Raw genomic sequence first — 21,571 nt, forward strand, 5'->3', positions numbered from 1 at the left:
TTCCATTGTAGAAAGAATGCCACGAGTGTGTTCGGCTGTTATATCTGCAAAAGGTGGCTACTTTGAGTCAAAAATTTAGATTAAATTTTGTTAAACAAAACGATTCCATGATTTCTTTTTTATCTCCAATTATTTATTTGTTCTATGCTTTAATTTCAGAGTACATTGAGACATTAAACTGCGTAAATTTCAATAAAAACTGGAAAAATGGAGGTGTTCTAAAACTTTTGACCAGTAGTGTGTGTGTGTGTGTGTGTGTGTATATATATACAGTGTTTGCTCCAGAACTTACAGACTGAGGGTCAATGTAGCCCCCTCTCAAAATTTTAGGGGGACATTTTCTTCAGTGAGGGGGGGGGGGGGTCAATATGTTTGATTCAGAACCAACCACCGTTTCTTATTTTTGTTTGTTTTTAAATATGCCAGCAGAGTTTACTGACCTTTTGTTTCTGAATAAAAAATACAACTGTAAAGCTGTAGATTACAACCAAGTTGTCTCTACAATACTCACTGTCACTTTTGGGGACAATATTGGGAAATGTGTCGCAGTGATGCCGGTGTATCACTGAGTAGAGGATATTAATTGTACCAAATCACATTAGAACAGGGGTTTTCAATCTTTTTAAGCTGTGTACCCCTTTCCAAAAAATGTAGTCCACTGAGAGAGTCATAAAATGAAAACAGAAAAAAGGTCTGTACAATAACAGGGTACAACAAAACGCACAAGCCTTGGAGTGTGTGATGGATACAATTATAAAAGTTACAGTATTATAAAAGAAAAAATATATATTGTATTTACTTTTAGCTAAAAATAGTCCTTCAGACAGGTTTCTAGTTTTTGGAAACATGATCATTTTATTGTAAATATTAATTAATTACAATCAACAAAGCCTCCGTGCTAGCCTCAAATCACTCAGAAATAGCATAGGACTATTACATGATAGCAAATGGCAATCATGTGTTTTTATTGATAATAAAATTACAGAAAAGAAGGCAAAGAAAAGTTCACTGTCCATGCATCTCTACAGCTGACCTCATTACGAAAACATATTATTGGCATTTTTAAATTCTTGGTGATTTAAAACGTACAGTACTGATGCTAATTAAAAAACAATAATAAAACGCTTACCTAGTATGTGATGGATGTCCCTGCTTGTTATCACACAAATCACTGATGATGGCAGGGAAATTGGAGAGAGCTTCAGTCGCAAGACATTTTTGGCGATTTTAATCTCTAATGGTATTTTGTCTTGATCGCCCTTTGCCAGTAATGTTCTAGTTTTGAGCCAACAATCCATATTTTTTCACTGGATTGAAAACTTAAAACTCTCACACCAGACGTAACGCATGGCAATACTAGACCGCATGGCAATACCTTGGTTTCTGACTGGCCATACATTCTGTATTTTGAAAAAAACAAATATCGATTTACAGGCACGAACGCACACAGGAAATAAAATGAGTTAAAGACTAGACTTTTAGTTTTTTAAAATATGTAATTTTTTTTTTTATCCCAGACAGACCAACTGTTTATATGACATTTAAACAACAGGACTTATTTAAAACGTACATATTTAATATGTAAATTAGTCATGTGTGCACTGCTAGTCAGTCTGGTGTTAGCGACTAAACGTTGATTACATGATAAAAGATTGCAATAGATTGGCAAGTGGTACTAAATAAAATGCGTTGTCTGACATTTCAGAATTTTTCTCACGTACCCCCAGGGGTACGTGTACCCCAGTTTGAAAACTGCTAGAAGAAACCACATTACTGTACAGTTTAATAGTAGTAGTATTTAAATGCCATTGTCCTGACTGGTAAGTTCTTACCTTCCAGCTTCCCCTTTATTTGGACAATTTCCATATAAAAATTGCATTTTTTTTTTTTGTTTACATTTTTAATTCTTAGCCCCCAAGTAAATATTTTGGACAGCTTTCAAAGCAATTGTTGCTTTATTTTTACAACACACATTGGTGTTGTTGATATGATAAACGCGTACATCTGCTTCAGGTACTGTATAAAAATTTTTTCAAGGTTAAACGATGGCCCGTGTTACACAGAACACTAAAAATAAAATGTCAAATATACAATACATTTCGTTGGTTTTGTGGATTTGCTATATTTTTAAACTTATTTTAATACTGCACATAATGATATGGTTTTGAAAATGCTACTTACCAAAACCGTGACTGCACGTGAACTGTATTACATAATAATTTCCTTTATTCTGATTCCAGTGGTGTTTTCTCAGTGCAAGATGTATATACAGTGCTGTATAAAATCACATACACTGTGTGTGTGTGTGTGTGTGTGTGTATTTATATATATAATATATATATATATATATATATATATATATATATATATATATATATATATATATATATATATATATATATATATATATATATATATTACAAATTTCACATATTTTATAATGTTAACGTAGCTACTTTTTTTTTTTTTTTTTAGTCAATGATGCGGTTTTCGTTTCGCAAATCTACAGCACACAGTATTTTTAAGCACAAATATAATAGCCTGCATTTCAAAAGTCACGACCGAAGCTGATTACTTATTCTTCCAGAAATAATGGTTGGGTGTAACAGGGATACAAGGTTATATTTGCGCCGGGCCATGTTGTTAACAAGCCTGACGTTCTCGTCCAGGCTTTACTGTGAAACTGACTAACCAGGGAGGGTGCGAGCGCATTCTACTGGACTGGAGAATAAAAACACCGGAGTTTATGAAAACGCAAGTGTAAACAAACAAGTAAAAAAGATCAGCCTGTCGTCACACATGTCATGTTAATACAAAATGCATTAATTTACTGCGTATTGGTATTGCGTCTGGTCTGGGAAGGGGGACACACGGGCGCGTTGAGAATTTCAGCGGGACATTTTTTATTTCAGGGGGGCGTTGGCGCAATGGCGCGGCCTAGCGCGAACACTGTAAGTATGTGTGTGATATATATATATATATATATATATATATATATATATATATATATATATATATATATCTATATATATATATATATCTATATATATATATATATATATATATATCTCGCTGCTGGAATTTGCAGTGTAGCCTGATTTATTTTCCCTGACTTACCTTCTTAATCAGAGCAGTAAGGTACATGTCAGATTTCGCGCTGGTATCCTTTACATGTTGCTAGGGAACACTAGCTTGACCACATATGCCATTACAGTACTGTATAGCACGAGTTCAAGCAAAATGCTGAACGCTAAAGACTGAAAAAACTGCTAAACATATCAGTGCTTTGATCGTGCTTAGCAGAGTATCCCAAAGAATGACATGCCGATGGTGGAAAATTGTTCTGCACAACCTGCAATGTCACATTGCACCACACACGTAAGTGGTGTTCATTTAATATAGATAGACATAAAAATGCCAAACGGAGACTGAGCTGATATTAAAAACAAAACGCCAGTCAACTGTTGTATCCATGTTTAATCACAGCAATAAGGGTCATGATGCTCGAAATGTGGCTATGGATCCAACATACTGTGTACTTGGACATATAATGAAGCACTATGTGGTCTACTTCCTGATTCACTGCATAGAACGTGCAGTGCACGCATTGTAAGTCTGGCTAGCAATCAGTGGCCTATACTTTTTTTTTGACAAATTCGCTGCTGCAATAAAAAAAATGTTCGAACGCTAACCAGCTCACAAAAAACACTTCAAAGCTTTTCTTGCAGAAAAACAGGAGACCAGTCGCGATCAAGTGCCTCTGTGGTGACGTGATGGAATTCGTGGTTTCAAGCAGTTCTATATCGCGCTGAGCATGTTAATGTATACAGCAAGTTCATTGAAAGTGAAATGAAGATTTCACCTGAAAAACAAGTACTGGCCACTTCAATCTTGCTTTTAAGCAACACGTACTTGACACTGAATTCATTGCTCAGCATGCCAAACCAGTGATGAAAATGATCTAATCTTTCGAGTTGTGTTCTGCTTTTATCCATGAAGCGTACAACATTGTAATTGATTTGTTTCACTGGGCAGACAACAATGCAAAAGAAAAGCATACTGAGGATGCAGATTGGAATGCATTTCTACAGGGAGCTTTCAAGAAAACAGTAAACAAATGTATGGAATACTACAGCAACAGTGCAGGGAATGTTAGGGGACCAGCTAGATGGGGACTAAGGTTCATGCAGCCCAGATTGGCATTTATGAAGGCAGTTTGAGTATTTGTGTGAAACAGGTGAATACACTATCAGAAAAGGCACTACCTGTGGATGCGATCCCCAACACAGCTTGCCCAATACAAACATTTTGCTTGTGAATGTGAAGTAAATGATCTTGGGTAATTTTGGGATTCATCTGTAGTTCTACAGTGGTTTCCAGAGACAGCAAAGCAGCAGAGTTAGCAGAGACAGCAAAGCAATCCCTATCGGTCTTGCCTAATTGTTTAGATGTCTAACATGCAGCGTCTTGGTATGGACATCTTCACATTGCAACAACAGGGCATGACTGAGAGGACTGTCAGTGGGTGTTCTGCACTACCCTTCGATGCTTCTAGAATGTAAAGGTCTAAAGATAACTGGACTCGATTTTGTCCAGAATTTTTGTTACAACTATAATTCCTTTTAAAATGTACTGGTGAGACTATAGACATTTTTTTTCTGTTTATTTGTATGAAAGCTTAGTCACAGTAAAAACATTTCTGGTTATGCAAATACATTATTTGGCATGTAAATACATTTGGCATGCAAAATAATGCTTGTGTTTTTATAATTTCAGCTCATTGTTTTTTTTGTGTTTTAATTAAAAAAAAAAAAAAAAAAAAATACCATTTGGATTTTGTAAATTAAAGCAGTTATTAAAGAACTATTATTACTTTCCCGCAATTTGTCTTACTTTGTCCGCAACTGAGCCGGAACTTTTTTTAATTTACAACGATTTAAGTAGGATCCTATTTATAAGTATTAATTAAATGATGTTAAAGGACTATGAAAATAATTGAAGGTCAATTTTAATAGACTGCCGTCTATAGATCTGAGAGTAATGGCTTGAGCACATGCAGTAAAGGGTAGAACACTACAAATAGCTATTACTTACGTTAAACCCTTCTTTCTCATAGAGACCAGAGACAAACTGCCATACCAGGAATATGTTTAAACAGAATAGATTTTAAAAACCACAGTGTAAACCTAAATATTGGCCATGCTCAACACAAACATGTTTTCTGGGTAGTAAAACTGCAAGCAGAAGGATTTCCCAGGGTTCATTTGGACTGGCACAAAAGGAAGAAGCAATTGTGTCATATTCATCTTGTTTCTGCCAATTTGCTTCAATTAGGAGCAATGCTTTCCAAGCTTGTTGGCTTGACAAGTTACACATGGGAGTCCTGCATGTTCATTATTACAACTAGGACCTGTAAATTTCCATTTGACCAAGGTAATCATTTCTGCTTTTACTGTATATTTCACTGAAATATTTAAGATGAGACACAGTAAGTGGCAAATGGTAGCTCTTTTACTACTGCTATGATGTGAAGATTAACATGAAAATGTGGTTACATTATAAACATAAAAAACTAAATTATGATGCAAAATAAATAATAAAAAAAACATTGAACTGTAAAAAGCCATGTTGTATATACAGTACTGTGTCTCCATGTGTTTAATGAATACATACAATTTTTTAAAATATTTTAGGGCTTTTTTTTTACCATGCTAGGTAAATTTATATAGTTCAGGAATGCTTTTGCAGTCTTTGTTTTGCCCCCTTACAGTAACTCTCAGAAAGCCTGCTGTCACACTGTATATTTTAGATTTTGGGAAGAGGAGCCGATCTAGGACATGTCCTTTTAAAGTACCCTCTAGCTGTGAACATTGCTTTGGCCTTAGTCATTTTCTTCTGTTACTCCCAGGGCTTCTTTTCTCTCTCCTTTTGAAAGAAAAATGGGTCAGACATGATCAATCAGTCACTACTCAAAGTAGTAATGCAAATCCCTATAAGAACCATTGCAGGGTGCCGTGTTGCATTTATCAAGGTGTCCAAGTTCAAAACTAATATACACCTCGGACCCTGCCTAAATTAGCGAGGTTCACAGGCTTAAATACAAAGGGAGAAAATGAAAAGCTGTTGGAGTTTTTGTTCAGAATATTTTTTATGTTTTACATTTAATTAAAGGTTAGAAAAACACTATTTAGATATCCTCTCCTTGTTAGATATAGAGACCAACTCAGCCAGGCAGCCACACAGCCACGCAGCTTTGTGCTAATGTTGATCAGAGGTTCCACTGAACCAACAGGGAATCCAGTGAAGAAAAATATTTCTAAACAGATCTATCTGATGTCCTCAAACTGTAACAGTGTCGTCAAGAGACAGATTTCATTTTCTACAAAAAATAAATAAGTTCAGGGGTATAGATGACAACTATGACAAAATAGTTCAAAGTCAGATAACCATGCCTATAAATATCAAGGCTTTTTGCACTTGACTGTAATAATACAGCATCAGAAAAAATAGTTTAACTTAAAAACTTTTGAAACACGTTATAGGGGAGCGGAAACAGTTCTGATAAAAAATATATATATATATATATATATATATATGGCAGAAGGAGTCTTTGAAAGGACTGATATGTAAGTCATTGCTGGAATTCTAAGTCGTCAGCAGCTGTCTGAAGATTATTATTATTATTATTATTATTATTATTATTATTATTATTATTATTATTATTATGTATTTCTTAGCAGACGCCCTTTATCCAGGGCGACTTAAAAGATATCACATTATTTTTACATACAATTACCCATTTATACAGTTGGGTTTTTACTGGAGCAATCTAGGTAAAGTACCTTGCTCAAGGGTACAGCAGCAGTGTCTCCCACCAGGGATTGAACCCACGAACCTCTGGTCAAGAGTCCAGAGCCCTAACCACTACTCCACACTGCTGATTAATGATAAATTGTCAGCAATGAGAAATAGGGGGAGTACTATTGAATTAGTTGCCCAGGTTTAACCATTTTTAACACTTTTTTCTGTGTATAGTGAATTACTGATTTCAAGTGACTGGATTGGAGTTGGTGGTAAATATGTATAGTCTGTTTAAATTGACCGTTTGCTTTATGAACTTTAGATCTTGGTAAAAATGAAATGACAGGAAATTGCAATTTGTACTGTTCAATTCATATATGTTTTATTTATTTATTTCCTGGAGGTAATATTCTCTATGCAGCTTTGAATATCAAGCCTATGGTAAATATGGTCAGAGCCCATTTTATTATTGGAGCCTTACAAAGCAAACTCAGAGTAATATTATTACAGTCCTGGTTATACAAGTCATTTTAATTAAGTGTGTAATTGCAGGAACAAAGCCCAAATGCTATAGCAAATACTCTTTAAAATGTAACTCAGTTAATTTGTTAAAGGAGAAGGAAGAGGTGAACCAAGGGTTTTAATATTATTTATAAAATATGAATTGGCAGCAGTTTGCCAGCTTATTGTCATCAGTCTTTTATTTTTATTGACGCTTGCAGATAGAGTGCTGTATATTACGGCTTGTCAGGCTTTTATCTTTAGATAGTTGTGCTGAAAAGGGTTCAACCACCCAAGGGAGACAAATGCAACTAGTTTAAGTGATGAACTGATACAGCAGGCCAAGATTCTGAGCTTAAGTGTTATCTCGCAGTTCTTTGTGACTGGTCAGTAATTCGGATTCGGGAAAGAAAGAACGTCGAGAAGCTTGGACTTTAGCCAAAATGTAACACTGGCTTGGATACTGAACTGGTCCAAACTTGGAAATACACACACATTTGTCTAAAGATACGTATATCGAGATTTTCAAAAATGACTTGGATGAATGACGTTCGTCGACGTCTAAGTTTACTATTCATGGCATCGACACCCAACCTCTCTGGTAGGTTAGCATCGGAGTTAGACGTCAAGAGAAGGGAGTGATTTTCAAATATTTAGACGTTAGTCAGCTAGCTGTCTATGTAAATTACTTTTGAATATTGCAATGTATGCAGATCAACAGGAAGTGATGCGTTTCGTCTAGGTTTTAGATGTTGCAACTCAAACTGCAGGGCCCGCCTCTCCTGCTGCAGAAGGAAAGGAAACTGACTAACCTACTACAGTCAAAATAAAAGCATCAGATGAAAGGCAAATGCTCTGCTTAAAAGGTAGCCAGATGCAGCCTCAGAAAAAAAAAATATGGGATTTGTTTTTAATTTAGTAATGACTCTTAATTGAGATGACTTTGTTATAAGGTAAATATCTCACCTTTTCATTTATGATACTCTCTCTCCATGTATTAAAAAAAAAAAAAAAAAGCATTTTGTGTTGTAGTGGAACTTAATTTGAATTAACACTTTTTGGTATGCGTACCCCGTAGCAATACATAAATACTGCTTGATCATTTACTTAAAACCTTTTGAATGTCTTTTATTACTCAGACTTTACTTGAGGACTTTTTCGTGCTTATTGATCTCATTATCAATATGGTACTGTTCTGATTTGTCCACGTTTATTTCCTGTAATAAAAACATGATTGTAATTTTGGGTAAACTCCAAAAACGAATGTGATGAAATGCTGAGAACACAGAAAATGCGAATTTGGGGAGCATCAATTAACGTATAATCCCTTATGACAAGAATTCTATAGTTTTACTATAGGAATCTTATAGTAAAATGTAGTTAATTGGGACATACTATAGAGAAATACTAATAGAATTATAAAGTAAATATTATACAACACTACAGAACGAAGTAGTACAAACAGAAATACTATACAAATACTATAGGATATTATAGGAATATTATAGGGCACTATAGAAATCCTATAGGATCTTATAGTAATACTATAGAATGTTTTTGTAAGGGATGAACTATATACACACAAACTGAATTCTTTTTCAGCAATCAATACATGATTCTGACTTGATATTTGTTTAAGATAAATGTAAATAATGTTCACAAACATTACAACACACCTGTCTCTCTCTCGTCAACTCTCATCTCTTTCCACTCTCTGCTTTCCACTGTGTTCTTGCAAGTGACAGCAGCAGGCACCTTTTCATAGACGTGCTCTACACACCATTGGTCCAGGTCTAACTTTAGACGACTAAATGACTGTTTAGACAGAGTCTAAATGTTTGAAAATTGCATGTAAATATGGTAATGAGCTAAAACCCGACTCAATGCCGATAGACGGGGCAGGGCGTCTAAGGACATGAACGTGGGAATTTAGACCCTTTAGAAAATCACTCTTAGACTAGACCCCCGTCCAAATGTCTAAAAAGCTGAGTTAAACCTGTCTAAAGCCTTTAGTCACCTTTGAAAATCTACCCCAATATGTCTTGTGTGCCTGCTGACACAAATAGTACTTCTGCATTATTAATGCGGCTGTCATTCATGGACAATTGACATCATCCATTTTCCATGAAGGATGACATACTTTAGACCAGGGAAAGGTGCCAGAGACCAATTAGTAAGATTACACCAGAGGACAGTTAGGGGAATCCAAGTTCAGGAGTTCATTTCAATTCTAAAAGGATTATTAGCATTTATGATTGCGGGGGAAGAAACTTGGATTTTACAGGTTTACAGAATCAGACAGCATTTAATGTTTAATTCAGTTAGACATTAACAAGTTTCATACAACTCCCTTGAAGTTGGCCACAGGCTCCAGATATTTTTACTGAAGACCTTGTTTTTAAAATAAAAGCCTTTATTTTTTTTATAACCAGAGGGTTACCATGCTCCTTGGAGCTGTGAATGAATTCTGGTTTTAATGAGCTGTGTCCTGTATTCAGAGGCAGCCAACACCAAGGACGCAGAAAGCTTTTTAGATGAGGTGGCTGTGAGTCATTAAGATAGATTGCAGGTGGTCGCAGGCTGAAAGAAATAGGTGCATTTCATTCGTACATTTTTATTCTGGTTACATTAAGCATCACAGATTTTCATTGTTGTCTAAGCTCTGCTGATGAGAAAAAAAATACATGCATTTCTCATTTTATTGAATGTGGTGTGAAAGGTTATTGGCTTTATCACAGAGTCGCAAGAGTTTTTGAAGCTGTATTAAAGCAGCGGTTATCAACCCTTTTTTTTAAAATCACGCCCAAACTTAGCATTTTGTTTAACTTGGAACTGATTTTTAAACCCAAAATTACCTGTGATTGGGTCTCTGCTTTATTAAGCGCTGTTTCCCAGATGGTATCATAGGTAAAACTGAACATAAAAATAATTTTAAAATGTTTGTGAGTTTGTAAAATACTTGTGTAAATGTTATTTTGAACATTTTATTATAACTAAATGACTATTATTCGAACACTCAGCGTGCCCTCCCTCGAAGGTTTGTGCGCCCCACCAGTTGAGAACCACTGTTTTAAAGTTTATACCAAAAACAGTTTCCTTTTAAATGCCTATTCCGTTTTAATTCTGTAGTTCGCTTGTACTCTATGGATCCAGATTAAAATGGTGCTTTTAGGATAAATTACATCTATTTTGAATGAGGTTTATTCTTCACTCTTGTGTTTTTTTTTGTTTTTTTTTTTAGATGCATCATCCCATTCAAATGAAACCTGCAGATAGTGAAAAATCTAATGGTAAGTACACTTTATTTCATAAAATGAATGTGCATTTTATTACATTAAAATATATATATATATATATATATATATATATATTTTCTTAATGTCAAATAGCTGAAGGTTGACAACACTACATTAAGTCCAAAGCAATACTTGTATTTGCATGCACAAATACTTGCGACGAGACTGGTAAATACTTTCATAGTAATAGCTGCATTTTAAGACTGCAAAGTTTTTGAAATGCCAACCAGCAATTAGTGTGGCTTTCCCTGGTGTACGGAGTATAGAGTTGCTTAATGCCATATCTAACTAGAAGACTGTGACAATCTGTGGTTATAATGCATCAGATGTTGAAGATATGTTTGACAGAAGGTAGCTTTTCAATGATGACGTAGGATACCTCTCAGAATAATAGCCTTTCTATAAAAATCCATCACCACAGAAATAATGAGCAATTAGGTACAACAGCAACCCTATAGAACACTAACCTTGCACATTTTTTATGACTTTATGCTGAAAGTTAGCACAAACTTACTTGTAATGTAATTGACAATGTGTTACTGAAAGTTTTATTTTATATATATATATATATATATATATATATATATATATATATATATATATATATATATATATATTGGAAGTTGAAATAAGAAGCTATAATTAAATGCCATATGTTAGCATTAACACATAGGAAATGTGTTAATTAAGTCAGCCAGCGTTGGATACAGGTGTGACTTTGACAGATTGTACACTAGGGTGTTACCAAATTAAAATTAACATTGAAAACCAGCACAACATCAGTGACAACTGGTACTTATCTTTGTGACTTAATTTAATCGATTGAACAGCCAATACATTCTTGACAAAACTTAAAACGACATGTTAACAATGGCCTCACATTCATATTAATTTCATAGGATTCAATAAGAGGAACATCTTAGTAACAAATGTTTTGTTATTTTGTAATAGCTTTTCCAAGTCCTGAAGATTTAGTTTAAAAAAAAAAAAAAGTCATTTCTGATTTATTTGAAACGACTGTTTTTTCAATTTAAACACAAACAGCTGGTTTCACAAACTTAGAACGAATTAAGGGATTACCTTAACATCAGGTAGTCAACACACATTTGTAATTGGGGTCTGTGGAACCAGCCGTTAATGATTACTGTTTGTGCTCACCCACTTGTCAACCAGGTAACCCAATATATGTTGACTGCAATCATGTTCTCAAGGATAGGTGTTAAGTGTGTGTGTGTGTGTGTAACTGAGTTGCTGCTAAAGAACATATTTTGACCAATAAGTGCTTCATGTTCACAGCTTGATGGGCTGCTATGGTCTGTTTGCACTTGTGGGCAATTTTACCTGGCCTGAGGGTTGCTACAAAGAAAACCATTTTAAATGTAGTCTTTCACAGACATTTAAAGGTGTTGAATGTAGAAAGAGCAGAGTGATTGCCCGTGCAACAGAAACGCATTTACTGAAATCATGCTTCTAGATACCTTGGCTGTTTATGATTAAGAATGTTAAAAAGGCATTGATTTAAAAAAAAACATAATAAAATAAGATACAATGCAAACAGGTAGAAGAAAAACTAAATTTAGTAAAGGTAATCCAAGAGTTTTGTTAAACTTGGTCAGATAAACTCAAGGTCTGAAGAGAATTGGATCCAAGTTTGATTAAGTGGATCTAATTTTAAACTTGGAGTGGCCATCTGTTAGCCAGCTAGGTAACTCCAGTTATCCACTAACATTTCTCAGTCGTGCAACTATCACTCTGAAGTACACAATGTTTACCAGATTAAAATAACAAAATATACCAGAGAAGAAAATCTTCTAAGTAACAGTACACATTAAAATGCTTGGATTTTTTTTTTCAGTGTTGTTTTGTACTTCATTTATAAACTTGCACTTAAAAAAAAGTATCTCTAGATTTTACTCCACATAAGACAAATGTGTTGGTAGCCATTGCAGAAGCTGTTTAGGTCCTGTGTTGAATCTAAATGTCTTAAAACATAATATCTTGTTTATTAGTATCTGCAGATTGCTCCTAAATTTGAAGTAGAGACCCTTTACGCTTTCTCAAGCATGATATATTTATAAAAGGGTTTAAAATACAGTAGCCTTCTCAATAACGTCCTGATCATGATTATTTAAAACACTTAATAAAACAAAATAAAAACTGTGCAATTGATTTCCCAGAGTGGAACTGACTTCTCTTTTAGCCTCACAGTAAAGTCTGACAGTCTTCTCATTAACAATGAATTGGATTAGCATCACATTGAGTGTTCGGGGCACATATCCACAGGACTGCATCTGCACTTTATTAAGCACTTCAATCACTGGAAAATCAAGTTATGGTGTCAATCAGTTTTTTTGTTTTGTTTTTTTCTTTTCTGAATTTAGAAGCACTTATTAAGGTTACACTAGGGAACAAATCTAAAAGAAACTGGGGGACAAGGGAAGATGTCATCTATTGTATAAAATTATAGCAGATCTTTTAATACAGTGCTCCCCTGCTATAAGGCTCTCGATTATAGCGCGCCTCGGATATAACACTCCTACTCTAGTGATTCATGCAATATTTCTACACCCTGGGATCCTTCAAGAAGCTGCTTGATGAGATTCTGGGATCCTTCAAGAAGCTGCTTGATGAGATTCTGGGATCAATAAGCTACTAACAACCAAACAAGCAAGATGGGCAGAATGGCCTCCTCTCATTTGTAAACTTTGTTATGTTCTTAAATACAGTACCGGTGTTGTTCAAACTGTAAACAACTTAGTCTAACTTCCGTTTCTGTCTCTCCCTTTTGATACAGTATCTGAACTGAAGAAAAGCTGTGCTGGCACTTTATAACACAGAAATCTTACTGAGCATTCGTTTTATAACTAAATAAATATTAGGTCTATTACGTGGTTATCTTTCTTAATGTATTTACTTTTTTCCCTTCTCACACTTGGTTTGCTTGTCTGTAGCTTCGAGCTGAACTCCCGACCGCGGTTTAGCCAGACTGTTTATAGTTTAAAAACTGCTAATTAAAATGATCCACGCGTGGGAATGTTATCTTTTTTTTGTTTGTTTGTTTGTTTTTTGTTATTTTTTTGTAAAAAATATAGCGTTGATTACATGGTGCTTTATGCATGGTTAATTCACAGAAAGTTACATTTTTGCTTCACTATATGTGCATTATAGAGTGGGAGTTATTTTATTTTGTATTTTAGTCAGATGTGTGTTGTTGGGTCCCGCGGCGCCCCCCACCCCCTCACCCGTTTAGTGAGGGAGCACTGTAGATGCATAATGAAAAATAGGGTCTCACCATTAGGTGATAACTGCAAGGGTAAAGTGCTCCCAAGTGTGCAATAAAATACTATTCACATGTGTGCCACAGTGGTATTCCTATGTTCCTATTGTTAAATTGCATGATTGAAATGATTATTGTTGCTACTGAAAATATGTAATTAAATGGTTTGTTGCAACTGTACAGTATAAACAAATTAATTTTAATAAATACATGTAGAATAGCCTAGGTTGGTCTAGGTTAGTCTAACTCACTATTCACTCGCAAAGAAGATTTTCTTTTTCATACAGTATATTACTCCTCACAGCCCAATATTGTAACAACCCTGGTAGGTTAATGATGGACAATGATACATTTATTTTGTCTCTCTAGCTTCACATCTAGTTAAAGTGAATGTTTTTAATACTAAGTGGATAAATGTGTTAAGGATGTTTTACAGAGAATTTTGTTCTGTCAAATCCATTCTAGTTCATAATATAGTCCTGGATGTAGTGGAAAGGGGTCATTTTTAAAGGAAGCATAGTATTTGAACTCCAGAATACAGTCTGTCTTTTAATGTTTAACTTCCAGGTCTCTTTTAGACGGGGTGGAATCAAATTTTTTAGATTTCAGACATAAAAACTGAGAGGAGAAATTACGAGTGTTTCATACATAAAAATGCAGGCCCGGAGGGCTGGTCCTGTGTTCAGTAGGGATCCTGCCAGACTGATGTGCTGAAACCTGGCTTGATGTGGTAATGAGACATTGATCACAGGGAGAAGATGAAATGGCCTTTTAATCATTCATTGTTTTTTATCTTCTAGCCGTGGAAGACAGAAAATTGTTCATAGGAATGGTTTCGAAGAAGTGTAATGAGAACGATATCAGGGTGATGTTTTCCCAGCTCGGTCAAATCGAAGAGTGCAGAATTCTGCGGGGCCCCGACGGGCTCAGCCGAGGTCAGTCTGCAGCCTCTCTGTTTCTTTCTGCAGCTGCTAATTGAAGCAATCTGTGTTACATTCAGGGTTACTATAATACATTGTCTGACTTTTAAGTTGTACGTAATACAGTCTAACCCGCTTAGGAGGCAGTGTGATCCAGTGGTTAAAGTCCAGTGCTTGTAACCAGAAGGTCACTGGTTTAAATCCCACCTCTGCCACTGACTGACTCCACTGTGTGTGACCCTGAGCAAGTCACTTAACCCCCTTGTGCTCCATCCTGCGAATGAGATGTTAAATCAGTGTCCTATTGTAAGTGACTCTGCATGTAATATACAGTTCACAGCCTACCTCTGTAAAGTGCTTAGTGATGATGGTCCACTATGAAAGGCGCTTTATAAAAATAAAGATGATATTATTATTATTATAACCTATTTTCACAAATATTTATACACTTAAACAGGGTATACACTTAAGCGGGTCGGTGAGCTGTGATCCCAATTTAATAAAATATTACTGTACCAGTAACATAATGCATTATTCTACAGTCCTAAGTGTTTATTGTTTCTTTGAGGCTTCACTTAATGCAGCCCAAAAAAATATTATTTTACTTAAATAAGAAAACACAGAAGCATCAGTTTATGACATATTTTATTTAAATGTACAGTACATGGTAAATAATGCACAGTGATGCACATTCACAATACCCCTTTACTTTCAAGAATGAAATGGAAATAATTGTTACTTAAATGCTGACTGTATGTTGCAGACAGTTTACCATATTCTTTCTGAAAACCGTATTCATTCACAGGAATATACATTTATAATATTACACTTAAATGGGGTAAATAGAATGATGTAGCATTGGTAATGGTTTTGGAATTGAATACACTTAAGCAGGATATAGACTTAAATGACATACACTTAAGTGGAGTAGACTGATAAGAATAATAAGCAACAGTATCCCTAATACAAATATATCCACATTCTTACTTGTCCATTCCCGTTTTTACTGTAAATTTAGCATAAAATGTATTTCTTAAAACAGCATTAAAGTATAGTAATAACTTACCAATTGCAACCACTATAACCCATTTTTTTATGTATAAAAAGAAGTTACAATGGTTTGTGTAGCACTTTTCCTATTTCTATTGCAATAACACTTTAAAATTGATTAATTGATGTTTAGCAAATGTTATTTATCAATTCAATTCAATTCAATTTTCTTTCCAAAATAACTATTAGAAACTTAACAGTAGCTTGCATTTGCGAAGGAAAGTTCTGAGATTCAAAAAAAAAGAAATACAAATATAAATTAAAATTTAAAAAGATCGAAAGAAGAAGAAAGAAAGAAATGTTCATTTCTCCATTAATGCACCAGTTATCAGATGTTTAAGATACTCTTCAGAAAAGTCTCCATATCCACACCTGGCTTCTTGTATTCTTTCAGTTAAGATGACAGGTATTGTAGATGTGCTCAGAAATACCTTTCTCTCACAGTGCTATGTGCCTCCCAGTGATTCTGTCAAGGAAATTACTTTGAGAAACCTTTCACACACCCGCTATTCATCTGTACTGAGGATGCAAAGGGATGCTTCTGTACAGAAAAACAAGAAAAATTGACCCCTGTAGTGTCTGTCCCCCTGGTATTAAGAAGATGTCCACTTGAAATCAAAAGGGCAGACACCAACAATTTATGTCTTTGTGAACAGGAAGAGTTTTCTCTCTCTCTCTCTCTCTCTCTCTCTCTCTCTCTCTCTCTCTCTCTCTCTCTCTCTCTCTCTCTCTCTCTCTTCTTTCTTTCTTTTGTTCTTTCTTTCTGTCTCTCATCATCCCTATTTAATAAAGATGTCTCTATCTATCTATCTATATCTATCTATCTATCTATCTATCTATCTATCTATAACTAGTCTTGCACACTCCTACCACCTCATACCTGGTTGTCTCATTCCCCCTTCTAGTCTCTGATCCTTTCTGACCTTACTATTTTGTCTTCATGTATATTTAATTGAATAAAAGATCACAAGAGCTAACCGCATTCCCAGAGGTCTTGCGAAGATCTTTCAGAAGTTCTGCTTGCAGTGAAATGTGCTCTTCAGAACGGTATACAGTACTTGTGCCAGACACTGATAGATGGGGGCCCCCAAGTAGGGCTGTTGTTCAAATCCCCTTACAAACACATTATACACTACTGCATAGTATGGAAATGTAATACCAATCAGTCCACCGGTGAAGGATTCTGCTATTAATAAAATGTGGATCATACCACATGTGGATCTGCTGTGCCATGGGACTTACCCTACTTTCATTAAAGGGCTGTTCATTCTACAGTCAAGTGACAACAAATCGTGATGTACTTTTTTCTTGTGCTTTTGTTATCCCAGAACAAACTGAAACAAGGTTATTAAAGTTTCACTTTAAACTCTTAAGCCATCTATCTTTTTTCAGACACTATTTTCAGTCTTGCTTACAGAAAAAGTTAGTCTTTGTTTTGTATTGTTATTTAACAGGAGAATGACCCTACTCCAGTTTTCTAACGTGGTTTCCGTACCATACAAAAAGCATGCGTGTTCATGCTCGTCAGCCAGCCCTGTGTTGGTAACATTTCCAAGACCATGCGATCTTATCGTAGGCAGAGCTTCACCAGAAAATACTTTAACAACGTATTGACAGCTTGTGTGGTATTATTGCTTGAGCGTCAAAATAGCATTGCTTTATGGAGAATCGGTGGGTTAGCTCACAATTCACACAATAGTAAAAAAAAAAACTGTTATAGCGAATCCTTAGAAATGAGATGTGACTTTTGCTGGAAAAATATGACACTGTTTTCTACCAGTGTACAGAGACCCTTACAGCTCCTGTCAAAACCCATATTCATTAAAGCATAATGCACTCTACAGGTCAGGTACAGCCTGGAAAGGGTCATTTAGTGATTGCTTTTTATGTTAATAGCTAGCTTTTTATTACAATGTATTTGTTTATACTGTTTGGAGACCCAACATTTAAACTTAAATGTGGCAGACCAAGTTGATCCTGTTCAAAACAGGTCAACATATGTAGTGCCATAATTCTTTTTTTTTTTTTTTTTTTTAAACAATATTTTATTGATTAGAGCATTACAAGTATTTGCGGACTTTAGCCAATGGTAGACAGCATAATGGTTAGATAAGTCACTTGCAACTGGAAGAGTGTATTTAGTACTTGGCCATTGCCTTGACACTATAAAATTGCATTGTGGTTAGTCACAATGACCAAGGAAACATGATGCTGTCACACAGTCATAGATTCTACCAGAGAGCAGATGGAAGCAGGGAGCCATGTGAGCTCTTTCAGAAGCAGTGATGCTGACATCTGCTCTTCGGGAACTCTTTAGGAAACTAATTAGTCTGAGGTCTTTAACAGGATCATCTAGAGATAAACAATGAGCTTTGGGGTCCATAAAAGACCCTTAAGAGCCAAATGTACAGTACTGGCTATTGCATTCTTGTTCAGCAGCTAAATTGTAAATGTTTTAAAATCTGTGCTTTTTAATTTACTTGGGATGAAAAGTACAAAGATGCCTCTGAAAGAAGATGATGATGTTTTTTGTTAAGTGAATGGTGTTTGTGCAGAATTCTTACTGTGTAATGTGTATTGTGAGCAGACTCAGTAGGTTGCTTATGGCTCTAAGGTAATCTATGGGCACTGCTTTCTTTCACTGGTGTTTGCTAAAATGCCAAAACAGTCATGACTTGATAATCTAACCAGTTTCATTAGCTTCATGTTTGGCTGAGCAGTCATGTCAGATTGGCTAATATAATTAATTTATAAATGTTACATCAGAACATGTTTCCATTTTACTTGCATAGCCTGGGGTTTTTAAAATGCTTTTTATGTCTAATTCTTTTTATATGTAAGAGTATTCTACTGTCAGAACTGAAGTGTCCCAGTTAAACCTATGGAGATCACATACAGTACAACAGCAATAGAAACAAGATATAGAGTGCCTTAATGAGCTGTTGTGTGGCAGTAAAGCACCCCACTGCATGGACAAAAAAAGAGATTCAATTACCCAAACTCTTCCCAGCACCACTATTTTGTATATTCCTGATATTTAGCTCTGCTAAAAAAAAGTGCTGTTGTTAAAAACATTCAAACTAAGAGTTTAAGAGAGAACCTAACGATTACATATAAATCAAGTCTTGAAATGTAAATCATACATGCTTATTTGTTGTTCGAAACTTGTTTGTCACGTGTAACTTGTACAACAAACTCTCAGCATTTTCAACCCCCCAGACTGTGTGTGACAATCAAAAATGAGCTCCTTTTTGCACGTTCCTGTTGGACCGTTAACCAATAGGCAGATTAACAAGTCAGTGCTGTGAATGAATTCTTAGTGTTGTTGTTTATTTTTCATGTACTGCTGAGAACAGTGTCGTCTTGTGGCCGTTCTCGTAAACTGTGTTGGTTTAACAAGTGTCCAACCCTTTTGTCTTGTTGTTTTTTTTTTTTTTGTCTCTCCTGCTCCCTTTCCCATTGTCCCCACAGGCTGTGCGTTTGTCACGTTTTCTTCAAGGTCAATGGCACAGAATGCAATCAAAGCCATGCACCAGTCTCAGACCATGGAGGTACTGTATTGTCTGCCCTTTCTTTGTTTTCTTCTTTGTGGAATCAGTTAGGGAAATGTTACAACCACCTTTTTGGCACATTCCAAATAACCTTATCTAAAATTTAGGATCACTTCATTGGTTTCCACTGGGCATTAAAGCTGGTGAAGAAACCAAACACCTGTACAGTACATTGCTGTACATTTCTAAAGTTTTCAGTTCAATTTACGGCAATATTTCTCTTGAAAAAGGAATTCTTGTAAAACTGTTAATGAGGGGAACTGTATATTAATATAATGTTTATATTTATGAACTGTGCTATTATATTCTGTAGTTTCTTTTTTCACAAACAATTAAAATAATTATCTTCAGTTCCTTACGTTTTGCTCTTCTAGTTTATGTAAATCAAAATGAACACATTCATGTTGAAGCCATATTTCACAGATGGATTATTTGCCTGATGATAGTGGAATGTCTCTCTATGTGAAACATTAGAAAATAGGAAGTCATTCTTTCTTGAGATAGCAACTTGCAATGCTAATGCCTTTACAAACAGTAGTAAATCGTCATTATTTATATATACACCTACCAACTGAGTTCTATAGTACACATGACCGTGAACATTTCCTTGAAAATATCAGCCAAAGATAGCTTGTGTTTGTCATTTTGTTTGCTTTTTACTAACAGTATTAGCTGCAAAGTAATTGCCTTTCCCAGTAAATGTATATCATTCTAATATACTGCATTTTTTTTCTTTCAGAGCAGTCTTATTTCTTTTTTTTTCAGTCTACCTAAATTAAAAAATAAATAATGATAATACAATACATCTTGGGTAGCCTCATGTCATGAAATAATGACAACTAATAAGGGCTGACTTAAATGGGTGCGTGTCATTAGACAATTTGAATCTCAGGAGTACAGAGATTTATTTGCTCAAATAATGCATTAATTTTGGCAGGCTCTCTGGAATGAAACTGGGTCAATTCATGTTGTATGTCTGTCTGTCTTTTTTCTTTCTTTCTTTTGTTTAAAATTAGTTTTCTAAATCCTTTTTTTTTGTAATTACGACTGAATTGCTTGCATTATGCATCAGGCCGCATATGGAAGAGGTCATTATCTACCGGGCCTTCCTGTTAAACTGAAAAAAGAAGTAGACCTCACTTGGTGGGGGTGGGGACTATGAGAGACAAATGAGAGAGGAGTATTCCTTCCTCATTATCTTGCTATGTGACTTAAACATAAAAACAGAGGGTAGCGTGTCGGTTACACAGTAAAGTATATTGTACTATTTACTGTCAACATGGCCTAACCGAGAATTGTAGCATTTGAACAATGAAATAAGTATGATGCAACCTTCCATAAAACCTTCCAAATATATGACTTAAACATTTTAGCATGAGCATTTTATCTTTAACCCATGTTTGGGTTTTTATGATTGTAGTTTAAATTGCCTTTTGAGACATTTAAATGCATATGTTACAACTGTGGCTCACTTAACATTGTTTGGGTTAAAAATATTATTTTCAGTATGATCCAAATTTATATGTTGCTAGCAGTGGGTTCTGATGGTTCAAGATGAAAAGAGAACATGGAGGGGGGTAATTTAAAGACCCCTAAATGCACGGCTTGTTCATGTGGTACTGAAAGTGCCATCGAGTATTTCTACCAGTATTTCTACAAATCAATACATACAAAATAGCAGAAGTATTAAAAAGAGTAGAACACTAGTTTTCTTTATTAATTTATATATAGTTTTATTCATTTGACCATAAAATGACATATATATGGATTGAATAAAAACCCTTTAAGCTACATAAATATAAAAAATGGTTATTTTCTCGTTATCCTCTCATATGAACTTTGATGCATTTATGAAGTCAGCTGCCAGACAGGTAATATTCAGTCAGTCCAAGACATAATAGGTTGAACTATATGGGTGAAAGGGGTAAACATGGCTTTAATGAGAAATAGTGAACTCCAAGCACTTGGACTAGAGCAGTGGTTCTCAATCTGTGGTCTGCCGGTTCTCTTTAGGTGGTCATAAAAAAAACAGACAAAAAAAAAAAACACTAAAGGATGATTGTCTCACGGATTAACTAATAATTCATGGACATTATGTGGACCCTGTACTTAATAATAATAATTGGGGACTATAAAGTCATCTCCATTTGAACTCTTATTTCTAAAATTAACCCT

General features: G+C 35.1%; 1 protein-coding gene across 21 annotated transcripts in view; it reads left to right on the forward strand.

Moving 5' to 3' along the window:
- The window catches only part of celf2 (cugbp, Elav-like family member 2), a 174,245-nt gene that overhangs the window by 129,623 nt on the left and 23,051 nt on the right, over positions 1-21,571 (forward strand). For 20 of the 21 annotated variants that reach the window (XM_034033470.3, XM_034033466.3, XM_058985967.1 and 17 more), the window contains 3 exons: positions 10,544-10,592; positions 14,676-14,810; positions 19,317-19,396. In XM_034033470.3, the coding sequence (XP_033889361.1) occupies positions 10,544-10,592; positions 14,676-14,810; positions 19,317-19,396 (264 nt within the window). Of the gene's footprint in view, positions 1-10,543; positions 10,593-14,675; positions 14,811-19,316; positions 19,397-21,571 lie in introns of those variants that run through there. The other variant, XM_058985978.1, reaches the window with a different exon arrangement.

The sequence above is a fragment of the Acipenser ruthenus genome, chromosome 14 (assembly GCF_902713425.1).
Source record: "Acipenser ruthenus chromosome 14, fAciRut3.2 maternal haplotype, whole genome shotgun sequence".
Taxonomy (NCBI): domain Eukaryota; kingdom Metazoa; phylum Chordata; class Actinopteri; order Acipenseriformes; family Acipenseridae; genus Acipenser; species Acipenser ruthenus.